Here is a 17424-nt window from a genome sequence, read left to right as displayed (position 1 = left end):
GAGAACCTGAAAATAACACGTCGTACTTTTTAATGCAGTGTCGGAGTTCTGACTAATCGTTTGTATCTTCAAGCAACACGACTGGACCGGAGCCGTCATAGCTCGATCACGTGATCTAGTTATGAATTTGTCACAATTGACTGATTGTGACATCACTATTGTGACTGAAGACCAGTTTGCATCTTGATTGTTTGAGTTCATGTAATCCGAAGGTAATGGCGCTTCCAAAAAATAGAAATGTTCTGTTTGCCAAGTACCTTATTAGGAAACGAAGCAAATGAACCAGAAAAGTATTTTATAACTTGCAAGAAGCCAAAATAACCAAAATGCTAACGAGGAAAGCATCGTTTTTACATTCGCGCAACATCTGCAGACGTAGAATCAATGAAAAAGGACTGACTAACTGACCGGAGTTGTCCCGATGAAGAAACACGTTTGCCATTCAATTGTTAGCAGAAGAATGCGGTTTGAAGCAATTTGGCTTCACTGTATATGCGGCTTCTAACGTGTCCGTGTTTAATGAACTGTCTCCCTCGTATAAACACAAATAATTGCTTGCTGAAATTTCACATAAATATTGCAAGACGGTTGTGAATTTGTTCACCCAAAGCCAGAAATGGAATGGAAAATTTTCCTCTTTATGCTACGGTAGAAACTATCACCAGTTCAAAAACACGCACAACTAAAATGAATAAATTGATAAAATAATATCACAAAAAATATGTTCCGGATGAATACTGAGAAGTTTGGGTGTCCATCAGGATAGATATCGTTTTAGCCCTAGTTGCAACGCTCATCCGGGAATAACACAAAAGTAAACAAATGCTTTCCCTTCTTAAAAGCCAGCTCGCCAATCAAGGCACCTATACCTAATTGAATAACCCTAACCATAGACATAAAAACCTAAGGCCATGAAAGTGCTGCAAGCATTTTTAAGTAAAATTTACAAGCGAAAAAGGTTCTCGGCTTCAGCGTGTACACAATGTGGTCGCTCTAAGGGTTTGGATAATTGTACATCTCGGCCAATCATCTGTCGTATGGAGAGCCGACAAAGCGGATTAGTAACGTAATATCACTGATGTGTTGAGTTGGGATGTTTGAAGCAGCTCGGATAAACATAGCACCATCTCTCCAATGCGAAACTGTATCTTGTGAGGTAACAGCTCAGTGAAAAGTCAACAAAATCCGCCCTAAGCAAACGTACTCGATACAGTTAAGCGTAAAACAAAATATTTTTCGCTGATTAAAAGATGTTGTCAGAAAAATATTACGTAGGGTACTCTTAAATCTTCCCAATGTTAACTTGTTAAGCACTGAAAAGTTTGGATGCTAATCAGGAATATTTACCTCTGTAGCAATAGTTGCAACGTTCATCTGGTGAATGTGAAAGTAAAAGCAGATGCTTTTATAGAACTCCAAAACTTAACATTTAGGCGCATAGTGCATCAACTTAAATAAAATTTTAATGACGTTTTTTTGACTCTCCAGCCTATTTGGTTCATGAGCCTTTTTGGTCCCCCAAAGTTTAATTAGGGTTAGGGATAGGTCTAAAATTAATTCCTGTGACTTTAGTATGATGCGACTTGTGCATGGGTTTAGACATAACGGAACCACAAGGAAGGTTGAAGTGCTGTGGTGTATTAGGCATTCATGACCAAGCAAAGTCCTGCACACCATTATGCATGGCAACTTTATCAAAAATTGGATGGTTCAGGTTGTTATCTTGTACACCAAGTTATCTTTGCTACCAAGTAAGGACATTTGTTGTTGGCTCGAAGCTGTAATCTTCGGCTTCTGGAGCTTTCCGCAACTACGCACGCGGGCGGCCAATTACTTCGCAAATGGCGATTTCGGTGACAAAGAGAAAAAAAATTTAAACAAAACTGTCAACACCGTTTAGGTTGGAATTCAAACCATTTACTCAACAACTCAAGTACGTTGTTTTTAAAAGTAATGTCACGGCGTAGTGGGTTATCGCAACACGGCCCATCGAATAACTGGGTTTGGTCGATATAAGGACAGATAAGTTATCGGATACGATACAAATCTGTTACTTCAGCGCTCCAATTATTTAGCTTCTAAACCAATTTTTGATGCACACAGCAAATAAAAAGTTTACTTAGCTGTTGTGCTGCTACCGTACCAAAGCAATGCTAAGCAGGCAAACCACTTAGCAAGCGACCATGCTGAGCTGGGTTTACCTCAACATGAGGTTTAGATTCAATAGAATTTATGCTGGAGCTGTTTACAACAGTATTTCGAAAACATTTTGCATTGTTGAAGCATTTGGCTTTATTTTAACACAAACTTCCTTTCTTTAAAATAATGTTTAGTGAAGAATTTCCTTTTATTTTGAAACGCCCCAAATGATCATCCCCTAACTTGCCACCTTCTTGCGAAGTTTGGCTGCTTGTAACTTTCTTTCTTTTGCTGCTCGGTTGTTCTGGTTGGTTCTGCTACGTCATAATGGCATACAGAAGAAAGTTGCCACTATTTTGTTGGTTGCTGTCGAGACTTCTTTTAGAAGATCTTTTGGAAAAATGTAAACGTACGTTGGAGTGATACAAACCTCCACAAGACGTCCGCTTGGTATTGGGACTGAACCCGGCTCCACAGACACACTGGCCCTTCGGCACATCCCATTCTCCCTCACTGTTGCAATGGAGAGTTGTCACAGTGTCATGTTCCTGCAATCCCCAAATGTATTACAAATAATTTTAACAGTCGGACGTTTTCGGCTTAACCTACAGCGACGAAATGGGACGAATATTAATGAACTAAATAATGCAAAAAAGCTTCATAGCTAACTCTTTATAGCTAATGTTGCAAATCAGCATTTACCATCACGTTTTGTGCTTGTAAATGTTCTGTGTTGGTTGTACAACAATTTTGCAAGAACTAATTGTTATTTTTTACTCGAGCTCTATAGGCCAATCATTCAGGTATTATTCAAGTTCACTTACTATGAAAGCATGCGCCACACATATCCCCTGGGCCTCTACGAGGGATGTTCTTTCCGGTCCAGAGTTTGTTCTTCTAAACTGGGCCAGGTTTTGGGCCGTAGGACTGCAGTATTTGTAGTAGACTCTGACATGCAGCAGGGCCATACAGGCCCCAGTATCCTGGAAAGTATACACAATTTAAAATAAATGCTGACTTAGACGAGCAAGAAACACCATTAATTTGTAATTTTTCCTCGAGTTTCCATGAGAGCTACTGCGAAGATGAAGCGGTTGCTTTCCAATGTGGTTAAAATTTTAGCTAAGCATTAGCAGCAGTAAGGTCGTACATAAGATTGCCAGACTTTCCTTTTCGTTATTTTGTACTAAAATGCATTTGATCAATCTACAATCTTGCGTAACCGGATAACAATAGTCACAGATACTTCCACGAGTATGAGTTGTTATTCGACAACAAAATCAAATACGCTGTGTAATGCCCCCACTTCTCCTATTTGTTGAGATTTTCTTGATAAGCATCATTTGGAAAATGTTTCCAGGAGCCCAAAGATAAACAAACTAAACGTTTAATGATACAAAATAATTGTAGAGAATTGCGGCAGACAAACAAGTTGCTGGATTCGTTTCGCAACAAATGGAGGCATTGATTACATTAAGTAATTACACCCAGTTGTTACAAGATGTGTTTGATCTTTCTCTTGCGAAAGCAAATGCAAATTCAATATCTCTCCGGGGAATAGTTATAATGTGAAGCAAAGCAGACGGTGTCAGAAATAGTGTTTTGCAAAAGTAGTGGTTTCCTTTGGTTGATCCAGTAATGTAACTCAATTAGTCATGATTGATAACTATGGTAAAAGCATAAGTCTCTGAAGACCCACTAGAAAAATCTGACCAATTAATTCAATTTGTATAGAAATACTGTCGATCGAAAACAGATGAAATGAAATGTCAAAAAATGTGAAATACCTGAAGTGCTACATATATTCCTCGCTTTGTAAGAGGACCAATGTCCCTTGTTTCAAAGTTTGTTTCGACTGATCCAGGTTTAAATCTTTTGTCAGCGGCAATAGTGTCGACCTGGAAATTAAAATATTGAGCTTTCATCAAGAGGGCGACGAAAAGCTGAACACGAAAGGTAAATCCCCCTCACAAGTGATTTAGCACCCTCCCAAGAAAATGTAATTGTTTGAAACATCATGTTTTGATCTCCCATGATAACATCACTACAGCGACTTTCCTTCAAACAACAGTAGTTCTCGCTTCGCCAACGCTGAGGTATTATCATTATTATTATTACACTGCCGTGAGTGTATCAATACGAATTGACTAATTGAAACTATATTTTTAAGATTTTTACCAAACAATGCAAAATTACTGGTCAGAGCTGGTTGGTAGAACACGGCCTAATTTAATTTAATTCTAAAGTTAGACATTAAAAGACAATTTCGACATTTAAATTTACTTCTAAATAAATTTACATTTACATTGCATCAAATGATATTTGAAAAACTACTTTAGACTTAGATACAAACCAAAAAGTTTCAAATAAACGCAGACATATAAAACACCATTAGCAAAGGTTTGATAAAAAACGTCTTAATAATTGAACACCCATCTGTCATTTATGTTGCGTATATGTGAGGAATATGGCACTTAGGTGTGGCGTGCCTCCCAACTAAGTTTACGGTGAAAATGAGCTTCAGACTGCAGCCCGGTGCAAGTTCGTTTGCATAAATATTTAATGAACCTTATACGAGTGGAATCAAGATCGGGGATATGAGCTTTCGATGGTTTTGCATAAAATTTGAAACGTTACACTTAAATATCCCATATCACAACGAAATACTGATCGAGCGCATATAACTCAACATATGCTCAATGATCATGCTGACAAGCCATGCCACCGCATTAATATCACTAAAAGTAACTGCTGTAGTCTGTATACAAATGACTAAACAGTGCGTTGGTCGGGTGGGTCTAAACCCATTATTATCCATGTCTTAGTTGCGTTATTCGAGCTTTGTTTTATCTTTATTTGCCTGGATGTCGGCCAAGAGATTATGGTCTGCAGAAGTTATCTCAAAACAATGTCTGTTTTCAGCCAACTCAACATATTCCTCAGATGTGGCATCAACACCACAACAACAATGCATCCCGCCACAAAAGCGCCGCTATTACGTCACATAACACTGAAACAGTGAATTGTGGGACAACAAATCAGAAGTCTGGGACAAAAATGAAATAACTGGTAAAGCGAACGAGTCTTTGTAGATGAAGAATAACGTTGTTAAATAATGAGAAAAATTTTGTGGAAAGTTAAAGTCAGATAGATGAATATTTTTTACAGGGTAAGAAGAGTTGATTGTCATAAATCAGAGAGCAAAATTGTTATTACACCGACCTTCCAGCCTCAAACTACCACATGTAACATTGTGACACAATGACAGTTGCCATTCCAGCAACTGAATAGGGAGATTTCACGAAACGAAATTAAGCGATATAGGCATAGCGGTCATCAAGGATTTGCAAATTCTAACAAAAGTTAACAAAAACAAGACGACCTACAGGAATTACGCGAAAAGATGCGACCCATCTGAGATTACAACTCAGAGGCTGGAAACATTGACACATCAAAATTGAAATAGGAAAATAAAATAATTTTATACAGCGTATTGTAATTGAAATGCAGGGGACAAAAGAAAAATTATTAATCTCATGAGACAGGAGGCCGCTGTTTCGACCTCAATGTCTTCTCAGTGCAGTAAATCGAACGCTGAACTGAGCGCTTTATTACTAGGCTATATAAGTAACGCAGCGTGGTGATTTTTCCATTTGTGGTACATAAGGAACCACATTTGGGTAGTTAGGTACTTTCAAAATTGTAGCTTATTGTTGTATTGTACAGCATTCTTACCTTGACATAAGCGCCTTCTCTCCATGGCGGGAACGTAGACGTCGCCTCGTCTCTGTCTGTTTCGTAATAATACAAATTGAATGTCTCCTTGCACGTGGCCACGTGTTCCACATCTTCACAAGACCTAGAAGCAGTTCGGAAAGGGTAACTTGGAGGATTATTGATTATTTCAATATCTATCCTAGAACTTAAGGAGTCGTTGCTAAAGCTAGATCTTCCCACTGTTGGTAAGTGACTCTTTACAACAAGTGCAGTTTTTTAGTGATAATATTTGTTAAAGCTTTGCATCATATTTACGTCGTAACTACATTATTTCTACGACTTATCGTTATCACTGCATACAAGAAAGAACACAATTGGAGTGACCGAGCATTCAAATCATTTTACTTTTGATTCTGAATTTTTTACTCAAACCAAAGGATGAAAGATAAACCACCTGATTGTGAATTCAAATTCTACGTAAACCCGTTCTGCGCTTTCGACTGGAATGTACGGGCTTCGAACCCAGTTGTTCTGCTTGGCTTTGTGGATCTTACACACCATGAGCATGCGCCTTTCACTCCCGTCAGCGTGGTTGCTGCTGGCTTCCTGCCACTGATCAAAACAAATCATTTAATATCGGTTTGTTGTTCAATTTGTTAACTTGCAGTTAAAAGCTTAAATGAAACTGGAGTCATCGCGTAACTCGATAGATTAATGCAATTTGTTAAATATGTGAAATTATTCTTTCCTTTTTTGGTGGGTTTACAGCTGATTAATTCAATTTTGCATTTTTTATGACAGAACACAATTTATTTTCTAGCAATAATTGCAACGTTCATACGCTAAATGCGAAAGTTAAAGCAGAAGCAGTCAAGTGATTTTATTGCTTTACCTCAGTGAATATGTATGTTTCTGGTTTCGTATTCATCAAATAAACGTTCAACTTATACTAGAAAAAAATTCTAATGGAAATCCCAAACTTTTCGTTCAAAACATAATTTATCAATTGGAACAGATTGAACGCTTTACGTTTGTCGCTCAAAGCGCGCAGTTTAGACCAACAAACAGTTCAGTTCAGTTTGTTTTTATTTCTGATCATCACAACGAAAAAAACAATATATGCCAAACATACCAGAGGTCTAGAAAAAGGTAGAAGCGACAAAACGCGGACGTTATCACGTGCATGATACCAAAGCAGAACAATCAGTTTAAAATGTGGCAAAAAAAATTAAAAGAAAAAGAGAGAAAAAAGGCTAGTACTGTTTTTTGTTTTTGTTTTAGTAATTTAGATAAGAAGTAAAAAAAAAACACAAAAAGACAGTTGCTACGCTGATCGACCTTGGTGGGTTATCAAAAGTGTTGATGGTCCTGAGGCTGAGGGGAACACTCTTGATACGTTAGCTCATCACGAAAAGCAAGGTAGGCAAAGAAAAACCCTGAAAGAACCAAAGCAGTGAACCACAAACACAATGCACCCACACAACCTACAATATGTCAATGAACAGAATGTTTTTTTTCGCTATGGACAATAACCAACACAACAAATCAACCGTTTTTCTACATTGCTTTAACGTCTGCAGACGTTGGTTGGTAGCCAAGGTGGCACAAAAAGTTGATTTTGAAACGTACACTCCACATAAAGACAACAAATTGGAACCAAACATCATACAACAAATAACGTAGCGTGCGTGAAACATCCATGCTCGTGTGTGCCGTCACAATGGATAAGATAACTTAGGAACAATGAAAGACATCTGTTGCGTGCGGTTTGCGTCATCCATAGATGTACGCACAATTCTCAAACAATACTTTGCGCAAAAAAAGATCTTTTCAAAATCCATGAAGTTACTTTTGAAACGCAGCTAACCTGTTATTTTAAAACTCGAGTTTAACAATAAGCTGAAATTATCTTTATCCGTTTTGAATCGAAGTTGTATCGAGTTATCATCAAACATAGAATATAATGATGAAAAGGACAATAATGTCAAGCAACCTTTCGAGGCAAATCAGTTCATTTGTTGCTGTAAAATAATAAATAAAAATACCAATTTCCTGGCTTCATAAAATACACCAGCAACACATAGTTGCTATAAATCGCATACTAAAGTTAAAACTACTCAGACAAGAACGAAAAGCAGTCAGGATCCAAATTGCAGCAATTTCAGAATTATATATTTTCTACACCAACCAAGATTTGATAAAAAAAAGCGCATAGGTCCCAGCCCAGATAGCAAAATCCGTTATTTTTACATCGAAAATGACGGATTTTGTTGCCTGGAAGGTGATAAATGGCCTGATATAAAGCATTTAAAACCCCAATTTTCATTTCATCACACAGACTTATTGCTCATGTGCTGAGGCTGAGCTTGCTTGGATATGGCGTAATACTAATATTTGCTGAAATCAGCAAGGAGCTGATACTTGGTTTCTCATTTTGGCTCCTGTTGAAGTGCAAAACCAACACACTACAACACAGAAATCATATGGGTGAAAAATCTTGCGGTACTTTCCCCATTGATAGGAAAGTTTTGCTTTGTGGCGTTACAAAGTAGTTGCTAATTGCTGCTAAAATATTGCACTGGTGTAGGCAACACATTTTAGACTGAACCCTCAGCAGTATGGAGATTCGTCTATGTTGCATTTTCTTTGAGTTGGCTTCCTGGCTGCAGTTGCAGTTGAGTCACAGTGGTGATGCCAACACAGCCCGATGCTTACAGAGCCTGACCCAACTAACAAGATTAACCCTTTTTACATCGTTTCAATGCCTAACAGCGTTAAAACAACGTAAAACAAACTCTACTGGATGGGGAATGGGCTAACATGACTTATGTAATCTCATACGTAATAATTAAGGCGGTTTTTGTGGTTTGAAAATGGAAACACTGGGAGCCAACTCTATGTATGAAGAATTCTAGGGCATTGACGTAAACAATTCGTATAATCACGGAAACTACGCCGTCAAAGGTTGGTTTCCCTTGTGAACTTTGCTTGCGGTGTGGCTGCAAATTACTTACTACTGCAACAACATTCAAGTGGTGTTTTCGCACTTTCAACCATTGTAAACAAATAAATGTTATCAAATTGTAACCTGGGTCGCACATTGAAATAGTAAAAGTCTGTTTCTTCTCTAGATGTCCTCTCATTTAGTGATCACACTGGACAAAAATCTGGTTCTCATGACAGAAAGATTCGCTTCAGTCGTAAAATATAATTTGCAGTAAATTTTCCAAATTCAAACCATTGCAGATCACGAACCAAGCATTAAATTTTTTATGTGTCACGTTTTTAAATAAACGAAAACGACTTTGTATTTTATACCTGGCTGGCCAAAGAAATTGAACGAATAGCTCTATGAAAATGGCATTCTATTCTACAATGGTGACGCCCTATTCTTGATGAAGTTGGAAAACTCCAATTCTCATTAATTATGGAAAAGTTTGCAATAAACAAGGACGAACGTGATTCGAAGTAGACTTGACTGCAATCAGATAACCTGAACAGCCTTGTCTATCTTCTCAAAAAGTTACCGTCCGAAAATAGCTGTATCTGACAAGGACGTAGTTACGATGTTATTTCTCTGTAAACCGAAGTTTTAAACATTAAAAACAAACTTTTAAAACTTTGTTTTCGGCCATAAAAACGTTTGAATTTTTAAATTATATCTCCTCCTAAAATTAATCTGCCCCTCTAGGTCATAGATGTCTGCCAAAGTACAAAAGTTTTTATTTTATTTTAGGAATAATGACACTTGCGCAATATGATGAGTTTCGATCCAAAAAATGAAAATTTAACTTATATCCAAATTTTTGAAATAAACTTCCAGCCTTTTCGTTGTACAATGTGCAAAAGCATTTTCTGTGGGTCTTATAAAAGCACGTAAGCGATTACGTACTGTGCTTTCAAATGAGACACAAAACAAATTTGGCTTTCACAGCAGGGGTCAACAAACAAATATGATAGAAAGTACATAGCAGAGATGTGAGGTCCGATATTTTAGGCCCCAATGGGGAAACTTTATTGAAGCGTGAAAGGTTAATGTTTGAATAAAGTCAATTATCTAATCATCAGCAGCTAATTTTGCATTCATCACAATAGTTTACGTTTGCGCAACAAGTTAATCGTAAACAAATTTATTGATTAGGAATTGATTTTACTATAGTGATAACATCGTTAGCTTATTCAAATAGAAGCTAGGAAGATCTAAGCAAATACGCCATGTACGCAGTTCGGTGTTCCTATAGTTAAGGTATGAGGCTGGCACAAAACTACGGAGCAGACACCCAAACGTGTATCATACAGCACGTGCAACAAAATCCAAACGCTCAAGTTTTCGCAAACAAAAAGATCTGCGAAGCAGCAAAGCATTTTTCACAATGACAAATGTCTAGCGTCAAGTGGCTAGAAATATAAAGTTTTACATCACAAAACATTTTCGCGGTTTGTGATGTCACTTACCTCAGAACCTTGTGGCATCGTCCAGCCTACGTCAGAAGTTGCGGTTCTGGTGTCCATGAGAATTGCTGGAAAGAAAAAGAATTTATTTGATATAGAAGATTTTCACGGTGGCCAGTCATACACAAAATTTATCATTTTTACATTCAAACGTCTGCAGACTAAGTTTTTCGTTTCATGTTTAATTCCGACCATCTAAGGAAAAAAAATCACTTGCCATAACATAACAGAGGTATGCAAAAGGGTGAAAGCGACAAAACGACTAAAGATCTAATTTGTGGACACAAAATCAAGAAATTGGAAGGCTCAGTTGTGATGTCACAACGCAACTATGTGCCATCGGTTAGTGTCGAACCGCGGTCTAGTGACGAGAAGGTGCTTCCACTACTCGGGTCGCTCATGACGACAAACGGAGAATTTGTGAATATGGAGCAAAATTGAAAAAGGTTACTGGCGCTAAAAGGTCTTAGCTATTGTAGAGAGACAATAAATACCATTATTATGACTGGTATTAACAGGTCAAACATGCGTTTACTAACAAAATATAAAACTCGATGTATTCAAAACGAAATTTTCAACAGAAAAGCAGCATCTGAAACTCTTGTCTTGATTATATTTTTTGGTTTGGTAGAGAAGAGCCACTCGGTGACAGTAGACAGTTTGCTGTGTGTTTATTACAAAACCGACGATTTGAACTTAAAAATAAACAGGGACGCAACCCCCTTTTCTTCGGTCATGTTTACCCACCCACAACTTTCCATATTCCTGAAATTGTCTATCTGGCCCGTCACCGACTCATTAACCCACATTGCTTAGCAAATGATCCATGAAACGCCGCACAACATGCGGAGTAAAAACTAGCAGTAGTCTGCAAGGGACGAGTAGAATTAGCAGCCGTTTTTCAGAAAAAACTTTCTAGTGATGCATTTTCTTGTGCGAGAATCCAACAGAAAGTTTAATAATTTTGCAGAAGTTCTAAGTAAAATTAACAAAATTCACAACTGGGTCAAAAAAGCAGTTTTTGTTTAAAAACCAAATAAACTCACAAAAAGTAAACAAAAAAAAGAATAATAAAAAAACTATAATACGTGACCTTTTAACCTCAAGCGTCAAACTTCAAAACATTTAGTTCTACTTTACGATTCGGTAAAAACTATTTCAAATAGTTTATTTCATCAGCATTCTTCAGTTTCATGTGTGTCAGCTTATAGCTCCATTAAGCCCAATGAACCTGTCGTTTTGTGAGCAGCAATCCAGCATCATAAACACCTAAACTCTACTTAACTTTAAGCTCTTTTCATTCACAAGGAAACCCACCTGCGAAATGTTATGAAAGGAAACGGCTAATTTCCAAATTAAGGGTTGCCCGGTTCGAAAGGTACGTTTTCTTCAAACGTTATTTATGTTGGGGGAGGCAAACGTAAAGCCGTTACATAAATAAACACACTACGTTACTATGAAGTGTTACCTAGAAGCGAGAACTTATTATTGCAGACTGCAGGTGGGCTTGAGTAATTCTTTTTCGTTTTCCCACAAGTGTTGAATAAATATCACGAGTGGTTGAGCAGCACGCAAAAATCGTTGGATAATTAAAACATTTGAAGATGTTGTATAAACATAAAAAGAACATACAAGCAATCACAAGAAGCAATGTAAATAATGTGTTCATAGCAACACAACATAAATTGCGCCATCAATGAAGAGACGTCCGTAAACACTTTCGGTTACCACAAATCTGAAGTTTATTTTGCCACATAAATTTTATCTTTTTCTGGCATGACGCAATGTGACATTAACCCAGACAGCAATTCAACCGTTCTTTACCTTGGTTTTACGTTTACAGACGTTGAATCAATGTAAAAACGGTTGATTGGCTGTCTGGAAAACATTTTCTTCTCAAAGCATCTGCTCACTGAATCTCTCACTCAATTTTCAAGTTATAAACAATGTTATTCAGCCGTGTTGGTAGGGAAGTCAAGGGGCTACTTTTCGACCTTATCCTGGGTAATTTTGGGGCTGGGAACTTAAAGAAAACAATGAGTAGCCTATTGCTTTGTTATTGTACGTTGCTACGCATTCTCTTTTTTGGTGAAAAATTACCCATTCTGAAATGATATGATGAAGTGTTTGCTCTGCCTGACACCCGGACACGTGCCTTGTTTTTTCAAAAGTGTCTTTTTATGTTATTTTTGGATCTGATTAATGTTGGACACACAAAATATCCTCTCAGCGACCCTGATATTACTTTGAGATACTATGGCTCTGTACTTTTACAGATTACAAAGACATGGCATATCTTGTGTGAGTCGCTAAAAAATATTTATTCGGATTTTGTAACCAGCACCAATCTGGTATGTTTGTAGGAACGAAGTGTTGATAATATGGTTCAATTCTTCGCTGAAATGAATATGTCTTTGCAGAATAATTAGCTGATAACGTGTCTACATAGCCAGCAAATTAATCCTTTTGATGTTGATTATACGTCTGCAGACGTTGAATCAAAGTAAAAAATACTAATTTCTTGGCTTTATAAGATACAACAGTAACACATAGTTGTTATAAATCGCACAGTAAAGTTAAAACTACTCACGCAAGAACTAAAAGCACTCAGGGTCTAAATTGCAGCAATTTCAGAATTTTAGATTTTCTACATCAACCAAGATTTGATAAAAAAGCGAATAGGTCCCAGCCCAGGTAGCAAAATCCGTTATTTTTACATAGAAAATGACGAATTTTGTTGCCTGGGAGGTGATAAATGGCCTGATATAAAGCATTTAAAACCCCAACTTTCATTTCATCACACAGACTTCTTGCTCATGTGCTGAGCTTGCTTGGATATGGCGCAATACTAATATTTGCTGAAATTAGCAAGGAGCTGATACTTGGTTTCTCATTTTGGCTCCTGTTGAAGTGCAAAACCAACACACTACAACACAGAAATCATATGGGTGAAAAATCTTGCGGTACTTTCCCCATTGATAGGAAGTTTTGCTTTGTAGCGTTACAAAATAGTTGCTAATTGCTGCTAAAATATTGCTACCTGTACAAAAATTGTTAACACAGTGTGGTATATGTTTTCTGCCTAATCATTTTTCAAAGCTATAGATCGGGACTGCTTGAAATAAAAACATTTCAAAATTTTGAAGTAATTCGTTTTCGTTCTTGTGTTGCTAAAGAAAAGCAATTTTGTTTCGTTGTGAAATCGAAATAAAACCCAAATGCGCGTCAGAGCCTTGCTGGCTAGTCAGGCACAAGAGCGAATGTTACAATCTACCTGTTTAAAACAAACATGCGTTTAGTGCCAAAACATAAGATTCGATGTTTTTCGAAAGAAGTTTTCATTGCTCAGCAGTTGTACATTTTCAAACAACACCTCAACATTCTTGTCATGAAGACGAATATAAGAGGCACTCAAAGCGAAGGATTCACAAGTCCATCAAATGCTTTACATCACATAGTCATACAAGCCAACCCAAACCTAGACAACAAAATCCATCATGTTTACATTGATTTAACGTCTGCAGACGTCGAATCAATGTAAAAATGACGGATTTTAATGTCTGGTTACCAAAGCTTCAGAAGCTTTATATGTTTCCCATTGTCAACAAAGCAAGAACCTCTGATCTTTTCAAGGCAAGTAGAAGATGCGTGATATTACAACACGAGTGCACTTAGCATTCCTATGCGATGGGTCCTTGGTAACGACAATGGACAAGGGATATTTCCTGTGACGCTTTTTGAGGAGCAGAGCTGCCAGATACGTCATAGCGACAACGCAGCGCCCATTTGGCATCATTTATTACAGCTCAAAATCTAAATCGACATGGCTGCGATATTTTTCATATTTCTCAAACCACGGCTGGCGTTCTAACGAGCCACCACAACAGCACAGTAATTATGTCGTCATCAGTTGATACATAATCGCGACAGACACGACAGAAGCAAGTCTCGCAGCGTTTGTGTCGCCAACAGGGCAAGATACACCCGACGATTGCAAAGTCCCAAATGTAAATGTGTTTCCTTTAAATCAATCGTTTCTTGTTCATCTGTCTGCATTAATACGTTAGTACATGAGTTTCTAATTATGTTATCCATCATGTCAGTTGTTGCATTTAATGTGTAGGTTTATGACAGGATGATTATACAAAAGCTTTTCTCATTGAATAATAGCTTTATTTCGAAAATCAGGTTTTAACCAAAAAACATCAGAGGACTGAGATTTTATTTTAGTTGCAAACGTTTTGTCAGTAATTGTGCTTTATACATAAAACAACTAGATGATTAGGAATTAGATCTATCCAAAACAAATTTATTTAGTTTAAAACAGGCAAAAACCAAAAAAATTCTCATTTCGAAAAGTGCAACATTTGTGATGCAAAGCAAAACTGTGTGGAAGTTATGTGAATGTCTGTTGAAAAAAGAATTCCTTTTCAAAGTCATCCACCACGAAAATCAAACGCCGCACGTTTATTTGAAAAGCCGTCTTCCCACACATCTACATCTCTATTCACAGCCACACCACACAGCTATTACAGGCAGCAGAAATGACAAGAGGGCATTGTCTCCAAACAAATATCACACGAGCTTTTAAGAAGCTAGCCAAAACTGTCTTTAGAAAAACAGAAAACACAATACGTTATAATTTTTTTCTTACAACTGCTCATCAAGAAATGTTTTAACGTTTTAAAGTTAGTTTTGGAGCTACAACAACGTAACTGGACGCATGTGCTAGGGTAGAATTTGGCAGAAGGGGGTTCAAATAACTTAATTTAGAAATGCATTTAGAGCAAAATAAAAGAGGTTTCTTATTCATGAACCTATATGACTTCATACAAAGTGCTTTGGCTACGTTTAGCTCGCAGCCGGACAACCTGGCACTGGCGGCATGGAAGCTACTTGACCTGGCTTTTCGGAAACAGAAGATAACTTACGAAGACAAAATCGATTGAAACGTCATTGAAATTGCTACGCAATCCGTTGTGACGGCATAATGGAGCATGGTAGTTAAACAATGTTGGGCAAAGTTGAAGAAAGCGAACTGGGTAATGTGGTGAAAAGCTTGCAAAATCATTTCTGTTGACTGTTGTAATCCATTACTAATTGACATCTCAAAATAGTTGACAGCGGTTTTTAATCTAAACGGCGACTGAAGAACTTGCAGCAAACGATGGTTTGAAAATTTAAAAGGAATATAAAACTGCAGTGGTGCCAGAGCCACAAAACTATAATTAGCAAGCCAACCTCACTTTATCAGCAATTTTGCAAATTTTGAACAAATTAACGTTGAAAGATTATCTGAAATCTCCATATTGCAAATCAAATATAAACCAGAACGTTGTCAAATGTCAATGTAGGCTATCTACAATTCTGAAAAGCGGAACTTATCGAAACGAACTCCTTAGTCTTATCAAGACTTCTTCTTCTTCGTTTGAACCTTGTTCTTCGCCACTTCAAGGGTCGAGGGGCTCTGCCTTTTACCACCCTTGGGCAGTGGCGGCGACGCGGTCTAGATGTTTGGGCAGGTGTCGAGCAGCCATTGAATTGATTCGTCATCCAATTCACGCAGACCACGCACACCATTTGGCGCATGGTAGATGGCGCAGTTACAGATGGTGTGGTCTACGGTTTGTTCCTCCATGCCACACTCACAGATCGCGGATGGAGCCATCCCCCATTTGTGCATATTGAAGCGAAATAGTCCGACGCCAGTACGCAGGCGGTTGAGCCGCACCCAGGCCTTCCTTGGCAAATGCATTCCGGTTGGATGGTGGCTGGTATCGGAGATGAAACTTTGGAGTCTTGAGGAGTTCTTCTTCCACTCCGAGCTCCATTGGTGGTCCGCCCACGTAGCCGCACTGATGGATTGGTCTTCAGCACTTTTCATCAGGAGTTGTGCGGCACGTACAAATGGGTGTCTCGATTTCAGTCGCAGAGGTTTCTCGTTCACAAACTCGTAGAGACTTGAGTAGAGCAAGTGGTTGGGGTTCGTAGCGCGACGAGAGAGAGACAGGATGGCTTCTTCGCGACGAAGCTCAGCTTCGAAGCTTAAGACTGATCGTTGTATTTGGAATAATAACAAACTTTCGTTCTAACCGCTATGAATAAGTTGCGATACCAAAAGTTGCTGTTTCAACGCAGAAAATATGGCACACAGACGCAGCGTAAACTACTTCTTGGCCTGCTTTAGATTTGGACCACCATAAACACAAAATGAAACTGGGGTGTGGTAAAAAAACAAACAAAAAATGACACCGTGCAATTTGGCATGAAATGCGCATCAAATGACCAAGTCAGTCAGCATTAATGTATGCAAAAAAACGGAAGATGTTTGTTGATGCTACCTTGTCATTTTATAGGCCTACCACAAGCAAGAGCACGGAGTTTCTTATGTAAAACCTGCGAAAGTTTTCTAGTAAAATTAGGTTATATAGAAAAGTTTTGTAAAGTTTCACCTGCTGATCAGATCGGAAGCATCTCTGAAGGCGAATTGTTTTTTTTTTTTTTGGGTGGTAATTAGGCTAATAACAATTTATTTCACACCAGCTGGGTGCAAAAAAGCATCAATTAAAAGTCTCCAAAAAAACAATTATACTTTAAACACGCACATTTAAAACACTTACCTTCGAGTGCTTGAGCATTCCAAAAACTTCCAAGTGTAAATATCCAAGTTAGAAAAATGCTTTCGATTTGCTTAATCTCCATGTCGTCGACTAATCACGACTTCTGAAAACAGCTTTTCAGCAAACAAAAAAGCTACTTTGACGATCTTGTCACTGATAACTTCAAAGTAACTTCAACACCCATGCGTATCACCACTTCCTATCTTATCTCGGTTTGAGGAGTGATGGGAAACTGAACTAAATTTGCTTCGCTTTCACGCCGCACTTTTTCTTTTTTTTCTGGCGACGCAGAAAAGCGAAGACCTCCCACTTCGATTACGCAACTCTAACACCACAGCGACACCACACGGCAAAGGAAAGTGCCATTTATTACTGAATTATGGTGATCCAACAGAGTTTGACTTTAAGCTTACAAATTGACTTACAGTTTGACCTACAAATTTGTAACTTAAATTTTTCAATGTTTTAAAAGCAGTTGTATTTTACAAAATCGAAA

General features: G+C 37.9%; 1 protein-coding gene across 1 annotated transcript in view; it reads right to left on the bottom strand.

The window, feature by feature from the left end:
* The window catches only part of LOC145767445 (ephrin type-A receptor 4-A-like), a 35035-nt gene extending 17916 nt beyond the window's left edge, over window positions 1-17119 (bottom strand). The window contains exons 1-7 of the mRNA XM_082579264.1: window positions 16929-17119; window positions 10312-10376; window positions 6311-6468; window positions 5875-5998; window positions 3927-4037; window positions 2964-3122; window positions 2570-2687 (exon numbers count right to left, since the gene is read on the bottom strand). Of these exons, the coding sequence (XP_082435390.1) occupies window positions 2570-2687; window positions 2964-3122; window positions 3927-4037; window positions 5875-5998; window positions 6311-6468; window positions 10312-10376; window positions 16929-17010 (817 nt within the window). The 5' untranslated portion in view covers window positions 17011-17119. The remainder of the gene's footprint in view (window positions 1-2569; window positions 2688-2963; window positions 3123-3926; window positions 4038-5874; window positions 5999-6310; window positions 6469-10311; window positions 10377-16928) is intronic.
* Between the last annotated feature and the right edge of the window lie 305 nt (window positions 17120-17424).

The sequence above is a fragment of the Aplidium turbinatum genome, chromosome 3 (genome assembly GCF_918807975.1).
Source record: "Aplidium turbinatum chromosome 3, kaAplTurb1.1, whole genome shotgun sequence".
Lineage (NCBI taxonomy): Eukaryota > Metazoa > Chordata > Ascidiacea > Aplousobranchia > Polyclinidae > Aplidium > Aplidium turbinatum.
The sequence above is the reverse complement of the archived record's forward strand: the minus strand, read 5'-3'. Positions and strand labels throughout refer to the sequence as shown.